Source organism: Plecotus auritus, assembly GCF_963455305.1.
Source record: "Plecotus auritus genome assembly, chromosome: 10".
NCBI classification, from domain to species: domain Eukaryota; kingdom Metazoa; phylum Chordata; class Mammalia; order Chiroptera; family Vespertilionidae; genus Plecotus; species Plecotus auritus.
In genome coordinates, this window is record NC_137785.1 from 42,486,938 (window position 1) to 42,513,516 (window position 26,579).

Sequence of the window (26,579 nt, forward strand, 5' to 3'; positions counted from 1 at the left end):
CTCAACCGCGGCTTTTAATTAAAGGAACACCAGCAACTCCCCGGGCAAGGAACGCGGCTTTCGGGCCCGCCAGAGTCCCGCGCGTGGCGGTTCCGAGCACGGCCTCTTCGCGGGCTCCGCTCCCCATTCACTGTCGGCGCTGGCCGGGAGGGGCTCGTGTGGTCCGCCGGCCCCCTCCCTTGGCCCCGCCCCTTCGCCATGGCCACGCCCCCTCATTTAAGTACGCGGCGCCGGCGGCTGCGTCGAGCTCGCCGCGGACCCAAGATGGCGGCGTGTGGACGTGTACGGAGGATGTTCCGCTTGTCGGCGGCGCTGCAGCTGCTGCTGCTGCTCGGGGCGGCCCGGGCCGAGAAACTACCGGGCCAGGCCGCCCACGGCCAGGGCCAGGGCCCGGTGCCCAACTTTGTGCCCGTTGGGGGGCAGGGTGGAGGCGGCGGACCGGCGGGGCAGCAGCTGCTCCAGGTGCAGCAACAGCAGCAGCAGCAGCAGCAACAGCAGCAGCAGCAACAGCAACAACCACCTCAGCCGCCGCAGCCACCTTTCCCGGCGGGTGGGCCTCCGGCCCGGCGGGGCGGAGCGGGGCCCGGCGGGGCCGGCGGGGGCTGGAAGCTGGCGGAGGAAGAGTTCTGCAGGGAGGACGTGACCCGAGTATGTCCCAAGCACACCTGGAGCAACAACCTGGCGGTGCTCGAGTGCCTGCAGGACGTGAGGGAGGTGAGGAGGCGGTCCGGGGCCGGGAGGGCCAGGCCTGGTGTGGGCCGGTGGGTGTCGCCAGCCTGGGGAGCGGCTGACGCTGGTCCGCTGCTCCGCTCGCCTCCTCTGCGCTGCGCTCGCGCCTTCCCTCCCAGCCCCTCTCTCGGGCGCCTTCCGAGAAGCCGGCTCCACCCCCACCCTCGCTCCCTCCCGGTGCGGGGACGTGGGACGCCGGCCCCGGCTCGCGGCCACAGTCCGCGGAGCCCCGGAGCGTGTTTCTGTTTGGTCCGGTCTTTTGTGTGATGCTCTAAGCGCAGTGGCTCCTCGCGGAAGACCTGTTTACGGTTTTGCCATCTGTTTGGATTTGACAATTTGTAGCAACCCTCTTTTAACCTGAAAATGGTTGGCGCTCTTACGCTGTTAAAGAATGGACTGTTTATTGCCAGAAGGTAGTATTTGTTTAGGTAACTTGGGTTCTGTCTGATGTGCATTGTTGTCAGTAGCTGAATTTACTGTCTTTACCCCATTCTTTTGTAATTCGAAAATTCCTGTTATCTGCCAGGAACGGAAACTAGTGTATGCTACCCCCTTCTTCTTTAGGTCTTTTTGGACTGTATCTCAAGTTTAAGCTCTTACTCCAAATGATTTAGAGTCCAGAGCTTGGAAAGTTGGGGCAACATTTGAAGCTGTAATACACGTACAGTATTTGTGATTGGGTTGTGGGGTCTTGTCTTTCTGACGTCTGAATTAGATTTTAACAGTACCTCTCAATGCAATCTAGATTTGATGAGATTTGATGTGATTCAGTTAAGTGACAGAACATTTCTTCTCTAGATTTAATGCTGCAGACATCTGTGGCAATTCTCAGTCAAAGTTTGAGAGCAAATCTGGTAGGGATACTTAAAAAAAAAAAGGTTTAGGTGTATAGTCTTAGGCCCAAAAGTGAAGTTGCTGTTTGATACAGTTTTGTTTGGCAAATTGTATCATCAGAGTTGCCTGAGGTGTTCATGGTCATGGGAAGACCACTGGTTTGTAGAAAGCCGCTACTTTTGGCAGTGGTTTCCACCTCCACTCCCCAATTCCACGGTGATGTTTGATCTATATATTATATACACAATACTACATGAGAGGAAAAGACATACATTATCAGGAGACAGAGAGAAAGGAAGTTTCCAGAGCCACCAGAAATGTGAGGCCTTCAGGTGCTTCTCAGCCACAATTTGAATAACTAGAAGGATGATAATCTCTTGTTATTCTTTATTCTTCAGCCATTCCTCTAGTACAGTGGTCGGCAAACTCATTAGTCAACGGAGCCAAATATCAACAGTACAACGACTGAAATTTCTTTTGAGAGCCGAAAACCGACTTCTGCGCATGGGCCACGAAGTTTCAATCGCACTGTACGTGTGCCCCTGCACGTGGTCTTTTGTGGAAGAGCCACACTCAAGGGGCCAAAGAGCCGCATGTGGCTCGCGAGCCGCAGTTTGCCGACCACTGCTCTAGTAGATAGATACAGCTAAGGCTCTTAACTCTGTGAAGCTTTCTGGATATTTGTTTGGTCATTGACGATATACGTATAACAGAAGTTCCCTCAGACTAGCATCCTGCTATTGGTTTGTGGCAAAACAGGACGTTATCAGGGAAAATGGTAAAATGTGGCCCATCCAAAGAAGACGTGTCTCTTTCTTTGTGTGCATCAGGGACATGTGGAAACATCCACTTACAAGCACAGCCTTCCTTTGTCATGCATGTAGAACTGTGTAGCAGTATATATAATTCATAAATAGATCTGACCACTTTTGGAGTCTGTTTAATTTAGTAGGTACCATCTTCCTGGCATTACTTACTTTAAAGAACCTGGCCTGAAAATGTAGTCCTTGCTCCATTTGCCTGTAAGATTCTCAACAAGGATATTGTTTCAGTAACTACATTTTTCTTCCTTTATGGGATGATATATAAACTCTTTGAGGGTAGTTACTGGGTCCTATATTTCCTTTGTAACTTTCTAGAGTACCTAATTCAGTGCTAAGGCAGTTAACATTGTGGACTGATTGAGGATGAGTAAACTAAAGGATTCAGTTTTATGCTCCAGAGGAAGAAAAGGTGTCCTGTAAATTGAAGGTGGGGGTATTTTGGTGGTAAGAGGAAATCTAAATTTCCAATTTAATTAATTTTCCTCTAACTTTATATACATAAAAATAATGAAGAGTTCCATGAACAACAGTGTATAGTCTTCAGAAGGTGGAGCTATTTTTAAACTATTTTTTAAAAAAAGACAGCAGAGGAAATTTTATTTCACTTAGTTTGAGAATTAGTTCAATCTGATTTATGTGTTTGAAAGAGCATAACTTAAATAAACTAGCTAGGCAGATTTGAAGTGAAATTATGAAATATGTTTTGTATTTGCTGTTCAGTGAATAGGACTCTGATGGTAAAGTAGATATGTACATCTTTATCCTTTTGGATACAAATTTGAGGAAGATTTTTCTCTGTGTACTTGCGATTAGAATTACGAAAAGGCAAAGCATGTGGGTATTTAAACGGTGCTGTATAGTAAACCACATTTTTTATTTTGGAATATATAGTGTTAGGTTAAGTCTTTTTTTTTTTTTAATATATTTTATTGATTTTTTACAGAGAGGAAGGGAGAGGGAGAGCCAGAAACATCGATGAGAGAGAAACATCGATCAGCTGCCTCCTGCACACCTCCCACTGGGGATGTGCCCGCAACCAAGGTACATGCCCTTGACCGGAATCGAACCCGGGACCCTTCAGTCCGCAGGCCGACGCTCTATCCACTGAGCCGAACCGGTTTCGGCAAGAACCCATGACTTTTGAGAGTAATTTTAAAATACTTGATGTATTTTTGGCTGAAATGTTGTATTTAGAAGTTTTAGATGAAGACATTGGTTCCTTAAGAGTTTATTAGTGCTGTGCATAGTTTTTCTTAGTTTTGTTGTTGTTACAAGTTTAAAAAAAACTTTCTAAATGGTAAAATTTCAAGCATGCACAGAAGTAGAGAGACTAGTATGATGACTCCCCATGTATGATCACCCAGCTTCAACTTTCTTTTGGGTGGGGGGTGTCACAGGGTTGGGGATACTGGCATATTTTAGCAAATCCCAGACACTATGTCATTTTTCTTTAATACTTCAATGTGTGTCTCTGATAAGGACTTAAAAATATAAAAAAAATAGCCCCAACCGGTTTGGCTCAGTGGATAGAGCGTCAGCCTGCCGACTGAAAGGTCCCAGGTTCGATTCTGGTCAAGGGCATGTACCTTGGTTGCGGGCACATCCCCAGAAGGGAAGTGCAGGAGGCAGCTGATCGATGTTTCTCTCTCATCGATGTTTCTGGCTCTCTATCCCTCTCCCTTCCTCTCTGTAAAAAATCAATAAAATATATTAAAAATATATATAAAAAATAAAATAAAACTAGAGGCCCAGTTGGTTAGAGCATCTTCCCAGTACACCAAGGTTGCTGGTTTGATCCTTGGTCAGGGCACATAAAAGAATCAACCAGTGGCCCTGTCAGTGTTGCACAGTAGAGTGTCGGCCCATGGGCTAAAGGGCCATGGGTTCGATTCCTTGTCAAGGGCACTTACTGCGGTTGCAGGTTCTCCAGCTCCAGTAGGGGCGTGTGCAGGAGGCAATCAATTGATGTTTCTCTCTCTCTCCCTCCCCCCCCTCCTTCTTCAATTGCACTCTCTCTAGAAATCAATGGGAAAAATATCCTCAGGTGAGGATTAAAAAAAAAAAAAGAAAGAAAACCTAGAACCTAAGTGTTATTTTTAGCAGTAAAAAGCATCATGCCCAGCCAGTGTGGCTCAGTGGTTGAGCAATGACCTATGAACCAGGAGGTCATGGTTCAATTCCTGGTCAGGGCAAATGCCCAGATTGTGGGCCCGATCCCCAGTGTGGGGCATGCAGGAGGCAGCTGATCAATTATTCTCTGTCATCATTGATGTTTCTCTCTCTCTCTCCCTCTCCCTTCCTCTCTTAAATAAATAAAAATATATTATTTTTTTAAAAAGCATGATGTGCCCTGGCCCATGCCGCTCAGTGGTTAGAACATCAGCCCGGGCACCAAAGAGTTTCAAGTTCTATTCCAGGTCAAGGGCACATACCTGGATTTCAGGTTGGCTCATCACCCCCACCCTTACCCCCTGTCGGGGTGTGTGCAGGAGGCAACCAGTTGATGTATCTCTCTTACATCAATGTTTCTCTCTCTCTCTCTCCCTCCTCCCTCCCTTTCTCCCTCTCTCCCTCTCCCTCCTTGCCTCACTCCCACTCTCTCTGAAAAGCAATGGAAAAAATATTCTCGGGTGAGGATTAGCAAAAAAAAAAGAGAGAGAGCATTATGAAATATTTCTTCTGAATTTCTTGGTATCTTCCCTTGATATATCAATTTTAGATTATAAATTTGTGGACCACTATGCCTAACTTATGCACAGAGTAAATGCTTTGTAAATATTTATTGGAGATGGACTATTTGATATATTGAACAGGAGTTAACATTTCAACATTATAAACTATAAACTCACTTTCAAATGTTCACTCATAGATGAACATTTTTCTTACACTATTCTTAACCATCCACTTAACTCTGTCCTAAGATAGTATACCACACGATCTGTGTTATCTCATTTAATACTTTTGATAGCCCTGCGAGGTGGATAGTATTATCTTGGTTGAGAAACAAGGCTCAGAGAGATGAAGTAATTTGTCCAACATTATATCCTGAGTGGTAGAGCTTGTATTCAGGAAGTTCTTTGTAACTTCAAAGACATCCTTTTTCCAATCTACCATGGTTGGTTGCAGCTGGGAAAATTAGTATGAGAATGCCAAGTGTTCATAAATATGGACACACATAAAAAGGGTCACCTGGAATTAGAATCTTCTTTTCTTCACCACCAAAAACAGTGGGGTTGCAACCGCTCCTATGCATTGAATTATTGTGGATTTCTCAGGCAGATGGGCCAGCATTATTAGACAAAGCTAATTCAGTTACTAGTCTGAGTCTATGATGAGCAGACTTTCTGCTTAATGAAAAGATTTTTAAATTCCATCTTGCCTTAAGCAGGATTTGTGCTACTATAATATAAGAATTGAGATATGTCCTTCTACTCTTGGTATTGAATTCATGGAACGACACAAAGAGTGAATGAGAACTGGAGCGGGCACTGTCATTAACTGTGTGACTGTGGTAAGTCATTTCATTACTCTGAGTCTCGGTTTCCCGTGTGTTAAATGAGAGATTTGGGTAATAGTACAATTTTTTTTTAAATATATTTTATTGATATTTTACAGAGAGGAAGGGAGAGGGACAGAGAGTTAGAAACATCGATGAGAGAGAAACATCGATCAGCTGCCTCCTGCACTACCCCCACTGGGGATTTGCCTGCAACCAAGGTACATGCCCTTGACCAGAATCGAACCCGGGACCCTTCAGTCCGCAGGCCGACGCTCTATCCACTGAGCCAAACTGGTTTCGGCAATAGTACAATTTTAAGATCCCTGTTATTTAATCTATGAGTTTTTCCTTGTATTATATTCTCTGTATGTACCTCGGAGGTATTGCAGGTTTGGTTCCAGACTACCACAATAAAGAGAATGGTAATCTTTTTACTGGTGGAGGGTCTTGTTCTCAATTTGTAAAAAACGCAACATTTGTGAAATGCAGTAAAATGAGGTGTGTCTGTAGTTTCTAGGATTTATGTGTGTACCATCTCCTGATTCCTTATTCATTCATGGGGGGGAAATAAGTGATATGAATAATGCAAACAGCAATTAATCCAAACATTGTTTGGCTTCAGGATATGTTATGATTGTTTTGTTTGAGCCATAGGAATTTCCTCCTATGCTAACTATCTCTCAATGGTTGGAAACAGTCTAACCACACAATCAAGGCATTATTGATCTCTGATTCTGCACCTATTATTGTGGAAGAACACTTTAAGACACCACCATTGCTTACAGTTGGTTTGATAAATGAGACTGTGATCAAGAAACAGTTATGTAAGAGCGTGTTAATCTCTTGGTGTCATACAAACAGTAAGTTCTTTAGAGCAGCGGTCGCTAACCGGTGGTCTGCGGACCACTCTGATCCGTGAGGTCCGAAAGGTTGGCGACAGCTGCTTTAGAGCAATGAAAACAGCACAGAGTTAAGAGTTAGACGTGGGTGGAACTCAGCTCTGCCACTCAGCTTGAAAATCATATCACTTTTTCATTCTTACATAGGGACTGTCTACTATAGTCCTGTTGTAAGTGAAGATATCCATGAATTCCTGAGCTTGATGTATTATGTTTTTCTAATATATATTAAACAAAATATATGGCTATTGAAGTGCACAATTCTAACCCATCTAAAATCATCTTGTTTACCACCTATGGTACATGCTTTGGAAAATACTAAGGCTGGATTGATTATCTCTTTTAAAAAAATTACTATTTTTAGAGAGAGTGGAAGGGAGAGAGAGAGAGAGAGGAAGGGAACAGGGAGAGAGAGAAACATCTGTTTGCCTCCTGCATGCACCCAGAGCGGGGAACAAGCCCTGACTGGGAATCAAACTGGTGCATGGGGAGATGCTCAGCCAACTGAGCCACAGCGGCCAGGGCTGCATTATCTCCTAAGATGTTTCCAGCTCTGGTACTTTGTGATTCTGTGACCTGTAGAAATACGAAACATGCAATGGAATCATAGGTGCAAGTGTAAGAGGAAGATGCTTATGATTAAGTGTGATGAAGTTAAGGGGGCTATACTGACTAAAATAGAGTTTGAGAATTTTTTCAGAGTCCAGATTATAAAGGGTCTTATATGCACCACTGGCTGGTTCTTTACGTAAAGCCCAGAGATAGAATGTGTTTTTATCCCAACCTGAGATAAAAATATTCCTGCAGATAATTGAGAGTTACTTATAAAATAGTGCTGCCATTTATGGCAAATACTTATTAAGAAGCCGCTTGATAAAAAGTGCTTTACAGCATATAGTTGCTTAATAATTCATTGTTCTTTGGAAGAAAATAAAACACTTGAACAGTCCAAAAGATGAAATGGTACATTATTCTTTTGTACATTTCTCCTAATATGTTCAAGACAAATTTAGTCAGCAACAATCCAAAAAGATCTTCTGTCTTTTTGAGATATTATATAGTAATTTTAAAAGAATAGGTTAAAATGACTTATAGGATGTCAGACAAATTCTTCCTTCAGCAAACATTTATTAAATAACTACTATTTTCAAAACACTGTTTAGGGTTAGAGGATACAAATACTATCGAATAAAAGATTAATATGCAAATTAACCATCACTCCGCTACACCCACAAGCCACGCCCACCAGCCAATCAGGAGCGATTATGCAAATAAACCCAACCAAGATGGCTGCAGCCACAGAGAGCAGGAGGGAGGCTTGGGTTTCCCTGGCAATGGAGGAAGCCAAGCTTTCCGCACACCCTGGTGGGCCCAGGCCTCCACTCAAGGCTACAAAGTTTCAATGATAGAAGTTACATAAACCCAAACAGAAATGGCGGCAGCCACGGAGCTGGAAAGAGCAGGAGGCTAGGGTTGCCCGCGGCGATGGAGGAAGCTAAGCTTTCCACACACCCTGGCCACCCAGGCCTCTGCTTAAGGCTACAAAGTTTCAATTACAGAAGATACATAAATTCCAACAGAAATGGCTGCTGCCACAGAGCAAGCAGAAGGCTTGGCTCTGGTCCAGGCTACAAAGTTTCAATTGTAGAAGATAAATATACCCCAGATACCAGGGCCTCTGCTTGGGTCACCAGGGGGGGTGGCCGGCCTGCAAACCACCACAGGCCCCTTGCCCAGGCCGCCCCACACCCCAAGGGAACCCCACCCTGATCCGGGACACCCTTCAGGGCAAACCAGCTGGCCCCCACCCATGCACCAGGCCTCTATCCTATCTAATAAAAGAGTAATATGCAGATTGACCATCACTCCAACACACAAGATGGCTGCCCCGATGTGGTCAAAGATCCTGCCCCCATGTGGACACAAGATGGCCACCACAAGATGGCCAGCAGGGGAGGGCAGTTGGGAGGAACCAGGCCTGCAAAGAAGGGCAGTTGGGGGCGATCAAGCCTGCAGGGGAGGGCAGTTGGGGTGACCAAGCCGGCAGAGGAGGGAAGTTGGGGGCATTCAGGCCTGCAGGGAAAGGCAGCTGGGAGGGATTCAGGCCTGCAGGGGAGAGCAGTTGTGGGGTACCAGGCCTGCAGGGGAGGGCAGTTAGGGGCAAACAGGCTGGCAGGGGAGCAGTTAGGCATCAATCAGGCTCGCAGGGGAGTGGTTAGGGGGTGATCGGGCTGGCAGGCAGAAGTGGTTAGGGGCAATCAGGAAGGCAGGCAGGCGAGCAGTTGGTAGCCAGCAGTCCTGGATTGTGAGAGGGATGTCCGACTGCCCGTTTAAGCCCGATCCCGGATTGGGCCTAAACGGGCAGTCGGACATCCCTCGAGGGGTCCCAGATTGGAGAGGGTGCAGGCTGGGCTGAGGGACACCCTCCCACCCCCCGTGCATGAATTTCGTGCACCGGGCCTCTAGTATATGATAATAGCTGTCTGTGTGCCTTTTCATAAGAGATCAGATGTTTTCTAGGCATTCTATTGTATTTAATCTTACAAGATTTAATTTAATTATTATTTTTGACATATTTATTTTCATGAGGAGTTTTCCGAGGGCCAATAAGTAGTGGAATTAAGATTCGAAAGTAAGTCTGTCCAGCTGTAAAATAGCTGGTGGACATTCCCCCTCTCCCTATTCCTGTAGTCATCCAATGTGGTAGTCACCAGCTAGATGTAGCTATTAAACAGTTAAAAACAGGTTATCTAAATTGAGATGTGCTGTAAGTGTAAAATATGCACTTGATTGGGAAGACTTAGCATTCCTCCCATGCAAATGCAAAGTATCTCATTAATTTTTATATTGATTACATGTTTAAATGCCAATATTTTGGATATGTTAGGTTTTATTTTTTAATGTGACTACTAGAAAACATAAAATAATACATGTGGCTCACATTATATTTCTGTGTTGGACAGCACTGGCCTAGAAGAAGAAAAAGATATTTTAACTAAAAACCATAATACAGCCCTAGCTGGTTTGGCTCAGTGGATAGAGCATCGGCCTGTGAACTGAAAGGTCCCAGGTTCGATTCCGGTCAAGGGCACATGCCTGGGTTGTGGGCTCAATCCCCAGTAGGAGGCAGCCGATCCATGGATGTTTCTATCTCATCATGGATGTTTCTATTTCTCTCTCCCTCTTCCTTCCTCTCTGAAATCAATAAAAATATATTAAAATAAATAAAAACCACAATACAAGTTATAAAATAGTAAGTATTATAATAGAAGGACATATTAAATGCTATGGGCATACGGTAGAGGAAATGGTTGGCAGGATTAGAAATAAAAGCTCTTTAGTACTTTTTATTCTTCTTAAGTTGGTGGTTCATATGAATTTCTTAATTTAGTTACCTTAAAATGCCTCCCAACCTGGTTAATGCATGGATTTCATCTTCAGCATGCCTAATTTATGAGGTGTAATGGATGTTGTAGCTCGCTCTTTCAACTTGAGAGGAGCAATATTCTTATGAAACTGGAAGTCATAAGCGACTCTTTATTTGGTTGAATTAGATAAATTTGAAACTTAAGAAAGAATCTCAAGGATGGCCTTCAGAACTGTGGCAGTACTAACCCTTGTATCTGCATTAAAATAGATTGTGGAGGAACAAGCAGTGTGGACTAGAATCTAAAAACAATGGATTAAAAGAACCAAGCATTTGTTTTAATTCACCTTTAATAACTGCTGAAATTAGAAAATTATGTTAGATTGAATAGAATATAAATTATCCCATTGAAGGCTTGAATAACATGTATAACTCTTTATAGGGAGAGTCATGGTGGAAATAGGTGCTGACTTAAATTCCTGTATTTGTACACTTGTAAAACAGGACCACACTCTTAAAATGGTTTGAGGTTTCTTTGAAAAAATAACAAATGTGATATATATTTAAAATAATAAGATAAACGGTGAAGTGAATGTGAATATAAGTTATAAATCAATTCAAATGCAAAGTTACACAAAAGAAAAGAACCAAAGAAAATCATATTTAAAGAAATGTTCTGGTATCTAGGAAGGTTTCATTTATAAATTAAGTTTAAATTAGCCTGCAAGTCTTTTAACAGAACTTCCAAAGTTCCTGCACTGACCAAATTAGCTCTGTAATATGATAAACAACATGAAGTGGACAAAACCTGCAGGGAGCTGGGAGGGGATGTAACAGAGAGTTTTAATCATGAACAAAACCTGCCACCTGTTAATTAGTGTCATCTACTGAGCACACCTATTACTATGAAATAAAAATCAGAAGAGGTAAGGTCCTGTAGTCATGTGGAGCCCGTAGTGGTGAGTGGGAAAACAGAATGGGCTTTGGAACTATACCGTGCATAGATAAAAATCTATGTGTAGATAAAATCCTAGCTCACTTACTACTTACTGTGATCTTGCACAAATTAATCTCTTGAATTTTCTTATTTATAAAATTGAGGTATGAAACCTACTCCCAGCAGGGTTATGGAGTGGATGAAAACATTTTAAAATACAGGGTATGGATGAAAACATTTTAAAATACAAGGTGTCCCAAAAATATGAAGATGTATACACACTTTGAATAATTATAAAGGCAGTGTTAATAAAGTACATTTCATTTTCAAAATGTAATAGAATCAGCTGTTAACCTGTGTGTACATTTTTTTAGACACTGTATTTGCCCATAAATGGTCTTTCCTTTCCCTTTGTTGTTGCAGATGGAATCATTCAAGATAAGGCTTTATGTTCATTGTCTTTTTTTTTTTTTTAAATCCTCACCCAAGGATATGTTTTGATTTTATTTTATTTTTTTATTTTTTATTTTTTTTTATTTTTATTTTTTGGATATGTTTTGATTTTAGAGGAAGGGAGAGAGAGAGAAACATTGATGTGAGAGAGAAACATCAATTTGTTGCCTCTCGTACATGCCCTAACCCAGTGGTCGGCAAACTGCGGCTCGCGAGCCACATGCGGCTCTTTGGCCCCTTGAGTTTTTAGCAAAGGCCAGCTTAGGAGTACTCTAAATAAGTTAATAACAATGTACCTACCTATATAGTTTAAGTTTAAAAAATTTGGCTCTCCAAAGAAATTTCAATCTTTGTGCTGTTGATATTTGGCTCTGTTGACTAATGAGTTTGCCAACCACTGCCCTAACCGACCGGAACCCTCAACCTAGGTATGTGCCTTGATGGGAATTGAACGAAACCCACAACCTTTGGGTGTGCAGACACTTCAAGCAACTGAGCCACGTCTGCCAGGGTTATGTTCACTGTCTTAAGAGAAATGTGAATTGAAATTCTGCATACTTAATACAATTTTTCCAAGGCTCCTTCAAGAAAACTTTAGTTGAACTTACTCAAAGAGTAAGATGAAAAACATTCATGTAATTTTACCACGTATTTAAAATGTGTATACTTTCAGATTATGGAGTATAATGGCGTGAATTCTCTGGGTAAAAGAATTCAGTTCTACCAAATGTTTTTTAGTTCTTTTGGCCTACATAATGCCTAAATTTAGGATACACTGCCTGTCAGACAAAGGGAAACTCCATTTTCTCGTATAAGAGGGAAAAAATAGTTCTTACATTCTGGGGACTGCACTACTTAAAACAGATCCTCCCTCCATTGAATGCAATGACTAAGAACATAGCTATTTTATCAGCTGAGAAAGAGCAGACATTGGTTGTATCTTTTTTGCTCTTTGTAAAACCAGATACATCTAAAAATGGTTGATGTAAGAAATGTCCAAACCTGTAGAGATTTTTTAGGTTTATTTGAGCCAAATGGACAACAATTGCCGAGAAGCAAAATCTCAATCATTTCAGAAAATGCTCCAAAGAATGGAATTCTTTTTTTTTTTAAATATATTTTATTGATTTTTTACAGAGAGGAAGGGAGAGGGATAGAGAGCTAGAAACATGGATGAGAGAGAAACATCGATCAGCTGCCTCCTGCACACCTCCCACGCGGGATGTTCCCGCAACCAGGGTACGCGCCCCTGACCGGAATCGAACCTGGGACCCTTCAGTCCGCAGGCCGACGCTCTATCCACTGAGCCAAACCAGTTTCGGCAAGAATGGAATTCTTTAAGAGTGTGCCCTGTTTCACATGAAATTCATTGGTGGTAGACTTGCGAGAGGGGGGTCTCTGAGATTGTATAAGGAGTATAAGGGAGAGACAGACTTCTTTTACATTGGTGGGCATAGGATAGTTAACATTTGCCACACGTGGGAAACAAGGTAACAGTGAGGGTTCTGAGCTTTCATGCTTTGGTGGGAGGTGTACCCAGTGGGATCCAGAAAAGGGGGATTACTCTGACATTCCAAGGTATGTTATCTTAGATGCCAAAAGACAATACACAGACTCTTAAGTTAAAGATTGACTTTTGTCAAGGAAGCTACAGACCTAGGATGTGACTACCTGCCATGACCCACTTTTACTTAGGAATTTTTATGTTCAGACAATCCTATGTGGTTACTTTGGTCTTAGTTTGTAGGGCCTGCCATGCAGGCCTCCCTTGAACTTGTCAGGTTTAAAATGTGGCCCTTTTTCATCCAAAAAAATCACTGAAATTTCCCCAAAAGTTGTTAGCTTTTCAGAGAAAAAGTAATGTGTAAGGATTTTTATTCTTACATTGCTAAGATTGGGACATGTTCTGTCTTATGAAACAGTCTATATCAAAGTATAAATACATAAGTTTATGTATTAAGGACAGTACAAAATATTTTCAGTATGTAAGCCTTGTTTCTGAGGTAATTGGGTAGCAAAGTTAGTTTTTAACAGTTTTAAAACAGTTAAAATCCTATGATCATATTAAATCTTAAATTTGGTAGATTTATTAGGACCTGGCTATTATGTATGTAGATAAGAACTTTTGTCTGGTTGTTTTTTATCATTATGAGAAGTTTCAAGGATTTTTATTATTGTGTATGTATATATATATGTGTGTGTTTTACATATATTTTTATTGATTTCAGAGAGGAAGGGAGAGGGGGAGAGAGATAGAAACATCAGTGATGAGAGAGAATCATCGATTGGCTGCCTCCTGCACGCCCCACACTGGGAATTGAGCCCACAACCCTGGGAATCGAACAGACCTCCTGATTCATAGGTCAATGCTCAAACACTGAGCCACGCTGGCCAGGCCTATTGTGTACTGATTTTCATCCTTATAGTGTACCTGAAATAGGAGCAATCAGGGCAGTGAAAGCAGATGTCAGAATAGATTGGTGTGGTTCTCTTCCTCTTATGGAAACAGTTTCACATTTTTAAGCCTTAGGGTCTCAGCCTACATCTCCAGCTCTGCAGCACTTCCCACTAGCTCTTTACACAACATCCTGCTTTCCCACACCCACAGATACTTAGTGTAGTGGTGTGGGCTTCCAGAGAGTACCGAGTTGCAGCATTTGAGTTTACAGGGTTTATATGTAAATAGTAGTTGTTGGTAAAGATTTTAAATTTGAGAATTTTGTGCACCAAAATATTGTTCAATAGCTTTCCCTTTGCACAGCCCACTGCCCCCTCTCCCCACTATCCTTTAAGCATTGTTTTCAGGCTTTATTGCTTTTATTAAATTGAACCATAAGAAATTACCAATATTTGATTATGTTTGACCTATAAAAGCAGCAGTTTCATATGGTTCAACCTGATTGTTCAGATTTAGAATAAATAGTATCTCCTTTCCAGCAATTTTATTGCTGCCTTTTGTATCATCTTGAAATCTACAGTTATGAACTAGCAGATAGGAGAAATTAGTCATTTTAGTGTGGGTTTCTCACTTGCGGGGTCTTCCTGAAAATTTTTTTCCAGTTTCTCATGTGGCTTGTTTGTCCCCAGGACCAAAAGAAGAGAAGCAGTTACTTTTATACTTTTTACTTAACTCTTTTACAATAGGGGAAATGTAGGACCAGGTGTAAATATCAGAGAGAAACTCACCAGTGGAACCCTTTGTGTCTCATTGGCAGCTCTTGATATTGGTATGTGGTAGATAGGACAGATATCAGCCTTATTTCACAGATTTAAAAAAAATGAATCAGATGGGTTGTGATTTGCATAAATATTAAGAAACAGTTTAGACTCCAACCCAAGTCTTTTTAAATTCAAAGCCTCAGTCATTCCATGTACCAAATTGCTTTTCTTTTTTTCTTTTTTTAAAATATATTTTATTGATTTTTTACAGAGAGGAAGGGAGAGGGATAGAGAGTTAGAAACATCAATGAGAGAGAAACATCGATCAGCTGCCTCCTGCACACCCCCTACTGGGGACGTGCCCGCAACCAAGGTACATGCCCTTGACCGGAATCGAACCTGGGACCTTTCAGTCCGCAGGCTGACGCTCTATCCACTGAGCCAAACCGGTTTCGGCTAAATTGCTTTTCTTATAACTTTTACATTTGTATGTATAATGCAGTTTCTTTTTTTATTATATACTAGTGACCCAGTGCACGAAATTCGTGCACGGTGGGGGGTTCCCTCAGCCCAGCCTGCCCCCTCTCACAGACTGGGAGCCCTCTGTGGGAGGTGACCGGGCTGATCAAGGGAAGGCACCAGTCCCATCACCCTGCTGCTGCAGCCACTGCCAGCCACTGCAGCTGCCAAGGTGTTTTCATCAACACGGACTCTAGTCCCTTCACTGTGAAAAAATGACAACTTTCTTTAGGCATTTTCAAGATGTGTCTTTCATAGGATATGACATTTCTTTTTTTTTTTTTTATCCTCACCTGAGGATATGTTTCCATTGATTTTTACAGAGTGTGGAAGAGAGAGGGAGAGACAGAGAGAAACATCAATGTGAGAGGGTCACTTTGATTGGTTGCCTCCTGCATGAGCCCTGACCTGGGCCCCAGCCAGGGAGGGGCCTGTAACCTAGGTACATGCCCTTGATCAGAATCGAACCTGGACCCTGCGGTCCACAGGCTGAGGCTCTATCCACTGTGCCAAACCGGCTAGGGAAGGATATGACATTTCTTAGCCCCTCCAGCAGCGGACCTTCGTTTTTTCCTCTAGGAGTGTGGTGGAAAAACCCTAGATCACCTTCTTGGATTCTTATTACCCAAGTTACCAAGAACACTGCAAGTGGTGGCATATAGGAGCTTAGCCACTGAGCGGTCAGAAAAGGTGTTTACACTGGAACTGGTTTGGCTTAGTGGGTAGACCGTGGGCCTGCAGACTGAAGGGTCCCAGGTTTGATTCCTGTTAAGGGCATGTACCTTGGTTGGAGGCACATCTCCAGTGGGGAGTGTGCAGGAGGCAGCTAATCGATGTTTCGTTCTCATTGATGTTTCCAACTGTCTATCCTTCTCCCCTCTTCTCTGTAAAAAAATCAATAAAATATATATATTTTTTAAAATGGTGTTTCCTCTGCAGCTCATGCGACCCCTGCATTGTATCCACTGGGCTAGGGGGGTGTCCCTGCCATCCAGTGGTGGCCACTGGGGTTTCTGTAATAATTCTTCATAAGTGGAGTAGAAGTCACCATCCCTTGAATTTTAACTTTTGTCATAGCAAATGGAAATTACTGGGGAGAAATGGTTAGAAAATGAGATTGAGAATTATTTATGAAAATTGCAAATATATGTATATATCCTTTGACCCAATAGTCCTACTTCTGAAAATGTATACATAACAGTATGATGAATGAATCGGAGGTGCTTTATTGAAGCATTATTTTGGTAATAGCAAATAATTGGAAGCAACCCAGCATCCTTCAGTAAGGGAGTAAATAAATTATTGTGCATCTATACAGTGCACTATTGTATAGTTCAATAAATTATAGTGTATCTATACAATGAACTATTATATTGCTGTGGAAAAGAAGCTCTTTGTGTCAGGTATGGAAAGATCTTCAAGATCTGTTGTTACCACTCAATATAGTATACTGTCTTTTGTGTAATCAGGAGGAAGAATAAGAAAAAAAATACTTTTTAATATTGAATATTCTGTATGGCTGCAGAAGAAACTAGGATAATGGAGGAATAAAGTAGGTGGGGGCCCGGCTGGTGTGGTGCAGTGGTTGAGCGTTGACCCATGAACCAAGAGGAGGCTGGTTTTATTCTTGGTCAGGACACATGCCCTGCTTGGGGGCTTGATCCTCAGTAGGGGATATGAAGAAGGCAGCTGATCGATGATGTTTCTCTCTCATCAATGTTTCTACCTCCTATCCCTCTCCCTTTCTCTTTAAAAAAACCAAAACGTATTTTTAAAAAAATGAAAATATGTGGGAAATTTTTCATACATTTTATATTTTTTAAAGAAAATATATGAGCCACATGTGTATGTTACCTATTTAACGTTTTTTTGGAGTTTAAGTTTACCTTTTTTTTTAATGAATTTATTGGGATGACATTGGTTAATAAAAGCGTACAGGTTTCAAGTGTACCACTCCATGATACCTCATCAGTATGTTACGTTGTGTACTTACCACCCGAAGTCCAGTCTCCTTCCTTCACCGGGTATCCCCTCCTTGGCCCTCTTCTGTTTCCCTCCATACCACCGCCCTTTCCCTCTGGCAACCACCAGACTGTTGTCAAAGGGGACTGTTGTTTGTTTTGTTTGTCTGTTTAATCCCTCCGCCTTTTTCACCCAGCCCTCCACCTCCTCCTTTCTGACAGCTATCAGTCTGTTCTCTGCATCTGTGAGTCTGTTTCTATTTTGTTGGTTAGTTTATTTTGTTCATCGGATTCCACATATAAGTGAAATCATATAGTATTTGTCTTTCTCTGACTGGCTTATTTCACTTACATAATGCTCTCCAGGTCTATCCATGCTGTCACAAATGGTAAGATTTCCTTCTTTTTTATGGCAGAGTAGTATTCCACTGTGTAAATATACCATGTTTTTTATTATCATTCATCTACTGATAGGCACTTGGGCTGCTTCTATATCTTGGCTATTGTAAATAACGCTGTCATGAACATAGGGGTGCATTTATTGTTTCAAATTAGTGTGAATATATTCCCAGAAGTGGGATCTCTGGGTCAAAAGGCAGTTATATTTTTAATTTTTGAGGAAACTACATACTGTTTTCTACAGTGGTTGCACCAGTCTGTATCTCCACCAACAGTGCATGAGGGTTGCCTTTTCTCCACATCCTTGCCAGCACTTGTTTGTTTATTGTTGATTGCCATTCTGCGTCTCTCTGATGATCAGTGATGTTGAGCATTTTTTCAGATGTCTGTATACCCTTTTTAGAGAAGCGTCTACTCAAGTCTTTTGCTCATTTTTATTTTTTTGGATATTAAACCAGGAAGCTTTATTTCCACAGTAAAAGTAACAAGCGAATTCCTGAGACTAGAGGGCTCTAGTGCAAGGCAGCGTGGCCCGTGCGGGGTGCGGGGCAGCTGCGGGGGCGGAGGTGGCCAGACCCCACAGCCGGGCACACGCCCGCCTACTCCACCCGCTCAGGCCGCCACCCTTCCTGGAGTTTGGGAAAACACGCCACAGCCCCAGAAACAGGCTCACCTGTCACCGAGCCCCCAGCACACCCCACACACCGACAACACCGTTTGCCGGAGGCTGTGCCAGAAGGTCAGGCTCCCGGTCCCCGCTGTGGCCTCGACTTCTTTCATCTGGTTCTCTTTCAAGAGGCCTGGTTTCCCGCGCTGGCGCCGGTGGGCGGGGTTTGAGCAACTGTGTGACTGTGGCGAGTCACCCACGGGCCGCACCCACGGGCCGGCGGGCAGGGCCGCCACAGCCCGGCGTCTGCAGGGACTGCTCACGCCCCGGGCACACAGCCCGAGCGGTCAGCGGTCATCGCTTAGGTGACCGGCCCCAAGGCCAGAGGGCACGCCGTTAACCTGTCTTCTGCTCATTTTTTAATTGGGTTGTCTTTTTGGTGTTGAGTTGTAGAAGTTCTTTTTATTATTATTATTTTTAGAAGTTCTTTATATATTTTGGAAATTAGCCCCTTATCAGATATTTCATTGGTAAATATGTTCCCCTATTCAGTAGGTTCCCTTTTTATTTTGTCGATGGTTTCCTTTACTGTGCAGAAACTTTTTATTTTGATGTCCCATTTGTTTATTTTTTCCCCCTTGTTGCCTGAGGCGATGTATCAGCAAAAGTATTGCTACAAGAATTTTACTGCCTATATTTTCTTCTAGGGTTTTTATGATCTTACGACTTACATTTAAGTCTTTAATCAATTTTGAGATTATTCTTGTGTATGTTGTAATTTGGTGATCTAGTTTCATTTTTTTTTTTTTGCACGTATCTGTCCAATTTTCCCAACACCGTTTATTGAAGAGACTGTCCCATTGTATGCTCTTGCCTTCTTTGTCAAATACTAATTGACCATAAAGGCATGGGTTTATTTCTGGACTGTATTCTGTACCATTGATCTATATGCCTGTTTTTATGCCAATACCATGCTGTTTTGATTACTATGGCCTTGTAGTATAGTTTGATATCAGGTAGCGTGATACCTCCAACTTTGTTCTTCTTAAGATTGCTGAGGCTATACAGACTCTTTCATGGTTTCATATACTGTACATTTTTGGAATATTTGTTCTAGTTCTGTGTGATATTGGTATTTGAACAGTAATTGCATTGAATCTATAGATTGCTTTGGATAGTATGGACATTTTAATGATGTTAATTCTTCTTATCCATGAACACAGTATATGCTTCCACTTACTTATAACTTCTTCATTTTATTTTTTCAGTATCTTTTAAATGTTTATTATTGAAGGCTTTTCAGATTCTGTTCTTTGCTGGAAAACACATGTATTGCTGGAACCTGAAGTTCTTGACTTTTGCGGCAACCCATTCTTTGGCTAACATCATTCAAAGGGGACAAGGAAATAGATTTATTGGGCAACTGCTTTGTGCTTATGTACATTATCTGTTTAATCACCACTGTCACTCTAAGAGATAGATTTAGTTTTAGCCCCCATTTTGTTGTGAAAAATTTCAAAGTTTTAAAAAATCATACATTGAACACCCACATATACCCAACCACTGAAATTGTACCATTAGTATTTTACTATACAGTTGACTCTTGAAAAACATGGATTTTAACTGTGCAGGTCCACTTATACATGGATTTTTTTCAGTAAGTAAACAAAATAAAAACAAACCCTCCATATGCCCAGGTTTTGTATCCTTGGATTTAAGTAACCATGGGACCATGGATTGAAAACAGTATTTTTGATCCATGGTTGCGGAGAACTGACTGAATGCATTGTTCTATGCCATTTTCTATAAGGGACTTGAGCATCTGCAGAATTTAGTATTCTGTGGGGGTCCTGGAACCAGTCCCCCATGGATACTGAAGGGACATTATTAAATTTTGGGGAGTCCAAAGTTATACTCGAATTTTTGACTGTGTAGGGGTTGGAGGATCAGTGCCCCTAACCCCTGTGTTGTTAGAGGGTCAACTGTACTTGCTTTATTTCATAACGGTGTTAGTTTTAAACACTTACTGTAAGCTATGTGGAAAATTGTATTCCATGTCAATTTTCATTCATAGCTTTTCTTGTGCTTACTATAAACAAAACACCCTCCTTTGTAAAGTCAGAACTTTACAAAAAAACTTGTATCCTAGAATACAACTGCATTTATTTTGTATCAATCTTTCTTTCCCCCTCCTCTCAGCTGTTGGGAAAACAAGTGTCTTTTCTAAAGCAAGTCAGCTTTATTCTATTCTGATGAGCCAATATCCTTAGACTTTCCTTTTCCCCCAGTTTCTAACGAGGTTATTTTATCATTTGTTTGTTTCTGGATCTGTCCTTTCCATTATTATAAGTATCAGTTTATGTAACCCAAAAGGAATTCCAGATTATTCAAGATACACCAAGCTTGGGAAATTGAGCTTTCTCCTGAATGGCAGACCCTGCAGCATGGCATGGCAGTTCCAATTGATATATATTGGAACTTTTGCTATTTCTTATGGGTTTAGCAGTGGCAGATAATAGTGATTTATAGATTGCATTGAGATAATAATAGATTTCTTTATTCTTTAAATTAATTAGAACATAGCAAGTAAAATGTAGCCAGAATGCGGAATTGTTACTCTAAGCCTGTATCCACCATCACCCCAAATAATTGTTTAATAATATAGTTATAATAATAGCCTGTATAGCAGGTTGTCATCATTTTGAAATGTCTCTGTTTAGTTTACTTTTTAAAAAATTCCATTATTTTGTTTCTCCAAAAAAAAAAATGGGTGATTGGGAGATCAGTCTTTTGTGATGGCAAATTAATTCCATCAACATATTAAAATCTAGATATAGGTTATTTCTTGGATATAGAAGATCACTGTCAGCTGCAGGTTTCTAAGAGTCAAGTTAATATAATTGGATATATGTTAAAATGCTGTTGGTATTGGTAATGACTTTAAAAATTTTTTTTTAAATATATTTTTATTTCAGAGAGGAAGGGAGAGAGAAACATCAGTGATGAGAGAAAATCATTGATCATCTGACTATTGGGGATTGAGCCCACAACCTGGACAAGTGCCCTGGCTGGAAATCGAACCATGAGCTCCTGATTCATAGGTCGAGGCTCAACCACTGAGCCATACCAGCCAGGTGGTAATGACTACTTTTTGCCAAAAGGGCATTTAAAACATTGGATCCTGATTTATATTTTCTTTATTCTGTAGTTAGATGATTAACTAGAATATTTATGAAATAATGCCATTTGACTGATGCAGATATTCATTGGTATACAGGGTGGGGTGAAAGTAGGTTTACAGTTGTGAGTCCGTGAAACACAGTTTATTCTTATATTATTATTTATTAACTAGAGGCCTGATGCATGAAATTTGTACAAGACTAGGCCTTCCTTCCCCCTGCTGCCAGCACTGGCTTCCCTCTGGCACCCCGGCAGGCACCCGGGACCCGGGCTTCCCTCGCAGCCCCGGCTTCATCCGGAAGGTCATCCAGAAGGATGTCGGATCTAATTAGCAAATTATGCTTATTATTATAAATTTTCCATACAAAAACTGTAAACCTACTTTTGCCCAACCCACTATTTATATAACATATATTTCCCCCAGAATGGCTACTTTTTTTCCCTCGCAACAGTTGAGAATTCATCAAATCTTTAGCAGAGGAAAAGAAAGAAAGCAGCCCTCGCCAGTTTGGCTCAGTGGATAAAGCGTTGGCTTGCAGACTGAAGGGTCTGGGGTTTGATTCCAGTCAAGGGCACATGCCCGGGTTGCGGGCTCGATCCCCAGTAGAGGGTGTGAAGGAGGCAGCCAATCAATGATTCTCTTTCATCACTGATGTTTCTCACTTTCCCTCTCCCTTTCTCTTTGAAATCAATAAAAATATATTTTTTTAAAAAAGAAAGCAAATTCAACCAATGTGAATTTTTGCTATCGGCACGGAAACAGATTATTCTAGAAATAGTTGTGTGTATATTTTATGCAGCAAAATTCGGTCTTTTTGCACGTATTAAAAGTGGTGATGCCTTACATTATCTAGTGTTTATATGTATTTGTGTTTTTTATTTTTCCCCAGCAAATTGAATAATTGTTCATAAAGTTATTCACTGAAATGGACTCTTAATATCCAATTCTGGTTGTCACACAACCTAGTTTAAAAAATTACTGCTTATTCAGGCTGATATGCCTGTTCTGCTAGTGGTGCCTTATTTGTTGATGAAGTAAAGGAGCATAAATAGTAACATTGACAAGGTGGCGGTCTTCAAGGAACTTAGAAAAAGGAGAATCAAAGAGAAGACAGTGTATTTCAAAGCCATGGCTCAGGAGAGGCTGCCCTGAGTAGCTGACATTAATGTTCTTGGCAAATTGAGTTCTTTAGTGAAATGTCTAAACATTAGCTTAGATTTATTTTGGGGGGAAATAGGAAGTCACTGAAGATTATTGCGTAGGAGAATGGCATGGTAAACTAAATAAGGAAATTATTCTTGTGGCAATGTGGAATGAAGTAAGGAAAATCTGAAGGAGCTCATTAAGTAAACTGCTTTTGTGACTAAACTGTGAAGAAAACACCTGAACTACAATGGACTAGTAGGAGTGGAGATGGAAATGGGATTGGTGGAAGACGCATTACCTAGGAGAAATTTAGAGAGCTTTTATTCATTCATTTGATAAATTTTGGGTAAATATTATTTAATACATGCCTATTTAATGGTAGGTGCTGGGGATATGGTGATTATCACACCCTTTACCTCCCGCTACTTAAGGACATGCCCAGTTCTCTCACTGAACCTGCCATCCATCTAGTGAAAAAGGTAGCCATTAAAGAATCACACAATAAATGGAAAATCATAGCTCTGATAAATGCTATGAAAGAGAGGTGCATGGGCGTTTGGCTAATTAGATTGTCAAGAAATTTCTTGAGAAAATGATGATTGAGCTGAAGGAATGGTAGAACTTAACCAGGTGAAGAGAAGTCAAAGTTGAATTGTTAGGCTGCCTCTTTAGACATATATAATCTTAGCTTGTGTGGAATTCTAAATGACAGCCAGGCACTTTGAGCAATTTCCCGTAAGGAGGTGTAAATTTGGAACTGAATCTTGAACCGAATCTAAATTTTAGAGTAATCTAGCTTAAGAGGCTATAGTTGGAGGTATGAAAATGGTTGAGCCCTCTTAAAGAATGTGTAAATAGAAGAGTATGATTCCAAGGATTGAGCCCTAGGGAATGCTCAAAATTAAGGGTTGGAAAGAGGCTTGTTGAGGAAATTACAGGGAACAGGAGTGGTTGAAAGTTAAAAGAAGATTTAGGAGTTTAGTTGTGGAAGCCAAGGAGGAAAATTTTAGCTGTGGGAGCCCAGGAAAGGGAAATTTGAAAGGAGGTGGTAGTGATCACTAGGGTAAATAGAATAACACAGTTAAAGTTAATGACTGAGTAAAAAGAATGGTTTTTGGTAAATTAGTGGTAGAACAGTTTTTATAGAATCCAGATTTGGAATATTTGAGACTATTTTAGTGACTTGTCACTATCAGAAGTTTGATAATGTCAAGAGGTGAGCCTATTTGGAAGGAAGCACATCTCAGTTAAAGGTCTGTCAAGATTAAGGAAATCTATTTTAATTTAAAGGCAAAGAGAAAGCAATCCAGGAGAGGGTGAAAGATTGGAGATGCTGGAGAGGAATAGGGTGAATATAAATGCTCATTAAGAAAGAAAGGAGCAGATTCAAATCATGTCAGAAATATGATTTATAATTTTTTTACGTACTTTAAGGCCATAGCCATGTTGTTTTTTGTTGTTGTTGTTTTTTCATCTGTTCAGTTCCCAAGAGAGTTGCTTGTTATCTCAGGTTTCACTTATGATTCACAGAGTAAAGATGTGCTGCTTTTCTTTTTTTCCTCCCTCAGAACCTTTTCTGAAGTTAAATTTCAGCAAAAGTAAATATAGATGTTTAGCCTAAATTGTCACCATGTTGGTTAATTTTGAGGTAGAGCCAAACCCTTAGGACATTGTGCCCCCCAAATAATGTTTACTGAGCCTGGGAGGCCTCAAGGGAAGTAGACCAGAAATGGTTTAAATGCCATTCTGGAATAGATCCAAAATGGTTAGGAAAAGCACCATAAGTAGCTACTGTAAAGAAGAATTTTAGCTTTAAGAATGCAGGATGTCAAGATCACAAAGAGTGAACATTTTGGATCCAGCTAGAAGTTTTTTAATAAATTGTGTAATTCCTAGCCCTAACAGGTTTGGCTCAATGGACAGAGCGTCCGCCTGCGGACTGAAGGGTCCCCAGGTTCAATTCTGGTCAAGGGCATGTACCTTGGTTGTGGGCACATCCCCAAAAGGGAGTGTGCAGGAGGCAGCTGATCGATGTCTCTCTCTCATCGATATTTCTAACTTTCTATCCTTCTCCCCTCCTTTCTGAATAAAATATATTTTTAAAAAACCTTAGCATAATCTTATAAAAAATAAATTTAAAAAATTGTGTAATACCTAAACTTTATTCATTGTGTCATCTAATATTGTGTTTGTGTAGGAACACCTTGTCTCTTGGGCTCTGAGTATATAAGCATGCTTAGAGCAACACATTATATTTCTAGTTCCTAACCCAAGCGCCTCTTATGTGCTCAATAAACCTTTGATGAAAAAAACAAAGTAGCTTTCTACTGACTAATTAGAAACTTAATTACTTTAAGTTTCTCTGCTACCAGTGCAAACAAGGAGAATCTGGTTTTGTAAAGCTTGTTTTCAAACATGGCATCTACCCCAGTCTTTGTTTTGTTTTATTATTTTCTAGAGGGCCATTGCAGGACATTCATGCATGGGTAAGGTCCCTAGGCCTGGCCAGCGACTTTCCTTCGTTCAGCACTTCCCCCTGGTGGTCAGTGCACATCATAGCGAGCGATTGAACTTCTGGTCTCCTGGTCAAACTCCGATGGGACACTTTGCATATTAGCCTTTTATATGTATAGATTACCAGCAGCATACAAGCTCAAAAACAACACAAAACTTATGCCATCCATTTTTCTTTTTTTGTGTGGGGGGGCTTTTTTTATTGTTTAAATTATTACATATAGTAGTACATATAGCTCCCTTTTTTCCCCATTGACCTTCCCCCAGCCTCCCCTACCCTCTGTTGCATACCCTCATCCCACCCCGCCCCCCAGTGCCTTGTGTCCATTGGTTGTGCTTATATGCATGCATACAAGTCCTTTGGTTGACTTATGCTATCCATTTTTCTTATTCTTTTTTTTTATTGTGGTAAAGTATGCATAACATAGAATTTGCTATTTTAACTTTTTTTTTTAATTTTCACCCGAGGATATTTTTTCCATTGGTTTTTAGAGAGAGTGGAAGGGAGAAACAGAGTGGCCAGGAGGTATGGGAGGGGAAGCAGAGAAAGAGAGAAAGAGAAACATTTGTGTGAGAGAGACACATTGATAGGCTGTCTCCCTCATGTGGCTGCGGGGGCAGGAGTGAACCCGCAATGGAGGTACGGCGTGCCCTTAACAGGGAATCGAACCCTTGACCCTTTGGTGCACAGGCCAGTCAATGCTCTAACCACAGAGCAATGCAAGCCAGGTCTATTTTAACCATTTTTAGGTGTACAGCAAGCATGTCAAACTCAAAGGCTAACACGGTCCAAATAAACAAGGTTTAATTTTATATGTGCCTCAAAAAAAACCAAAGCTTCAATTGTCATAGAAACACAGGTTTATTTCATTAGAGACATGCTGAATAAAAGGGCTGAAATAAATGAGTAATTGTTAACATAAAATAATAGAACATTTTAATAAAAATATTTTTTTCTTGAACATGAACTTACTAGACACTGAATAACTGCACAAATTAATAAGTGTAACGCAAATAAACCTATTTTTCTTGTTCTCCAAAAGAGAAATATTTCCTGTTGCGCACACCAAACCAGTTAGTACAAGACTAATGATGTGGCAATCTGCTAAAATATTCGCTGCTAGTATTAGTGGAGAGAAATGGTGCGCCTGCACGTAAGGCATGTAAAGGGAAATGAATGCAACACGATTATAGTAATCAGTCATTAGCGAACGTTGTAGTTCGTTATTAATAATGATGTATAACAGGACATTATAAAAATTAAGTTATGAAATTTTTATTAAAATGTTTCTTACATACCGTTATATTGGCTAGGCCGCAAAAATATTCATTGTGGGCCGCATGTGGCGAGTTTGACATGCTTTGTGTACAGTTTGGAATGAATTGAGTACATTCACATTGTTGTGAAACCATCACCACCAACCATCTCCAGAAATTCGCATGATCCCAAACTGAAATTCTATGTACATAAAAAAATAGCTCCCCATTCCCCTCTCCCCAGCTCCTAGCAACCACCATTCTAATTTATACTTCTAACTTTGACTACTCAAT

At 41.0% G+C, this 26,579-nt stretch overlaps 1 protein-coding gene across 1 annotated transcript in view; it reads left to right on the plus strand.

Moving 5' to 3' along the window:
• Positions 1-250: 250 nt before the first annotated feature.
• The window catches only part of GLG1 (golgi glycoprotein 1), a 115,456-nt gene continuing 89,127 nt past the window's right edge, over positions 251-26,579 (plus strand). The window contains exon 1 of the mRNA XM_080643460.1: positions 251-714. Within this exon, the coding sequence (XP_080499586.1) occupies positions 265-714 (450 nt within the window). The 5' untranslated portion in view covers positions 251-264. The remainder of the gene's footprint in view (positions 715-26,579) is intronic.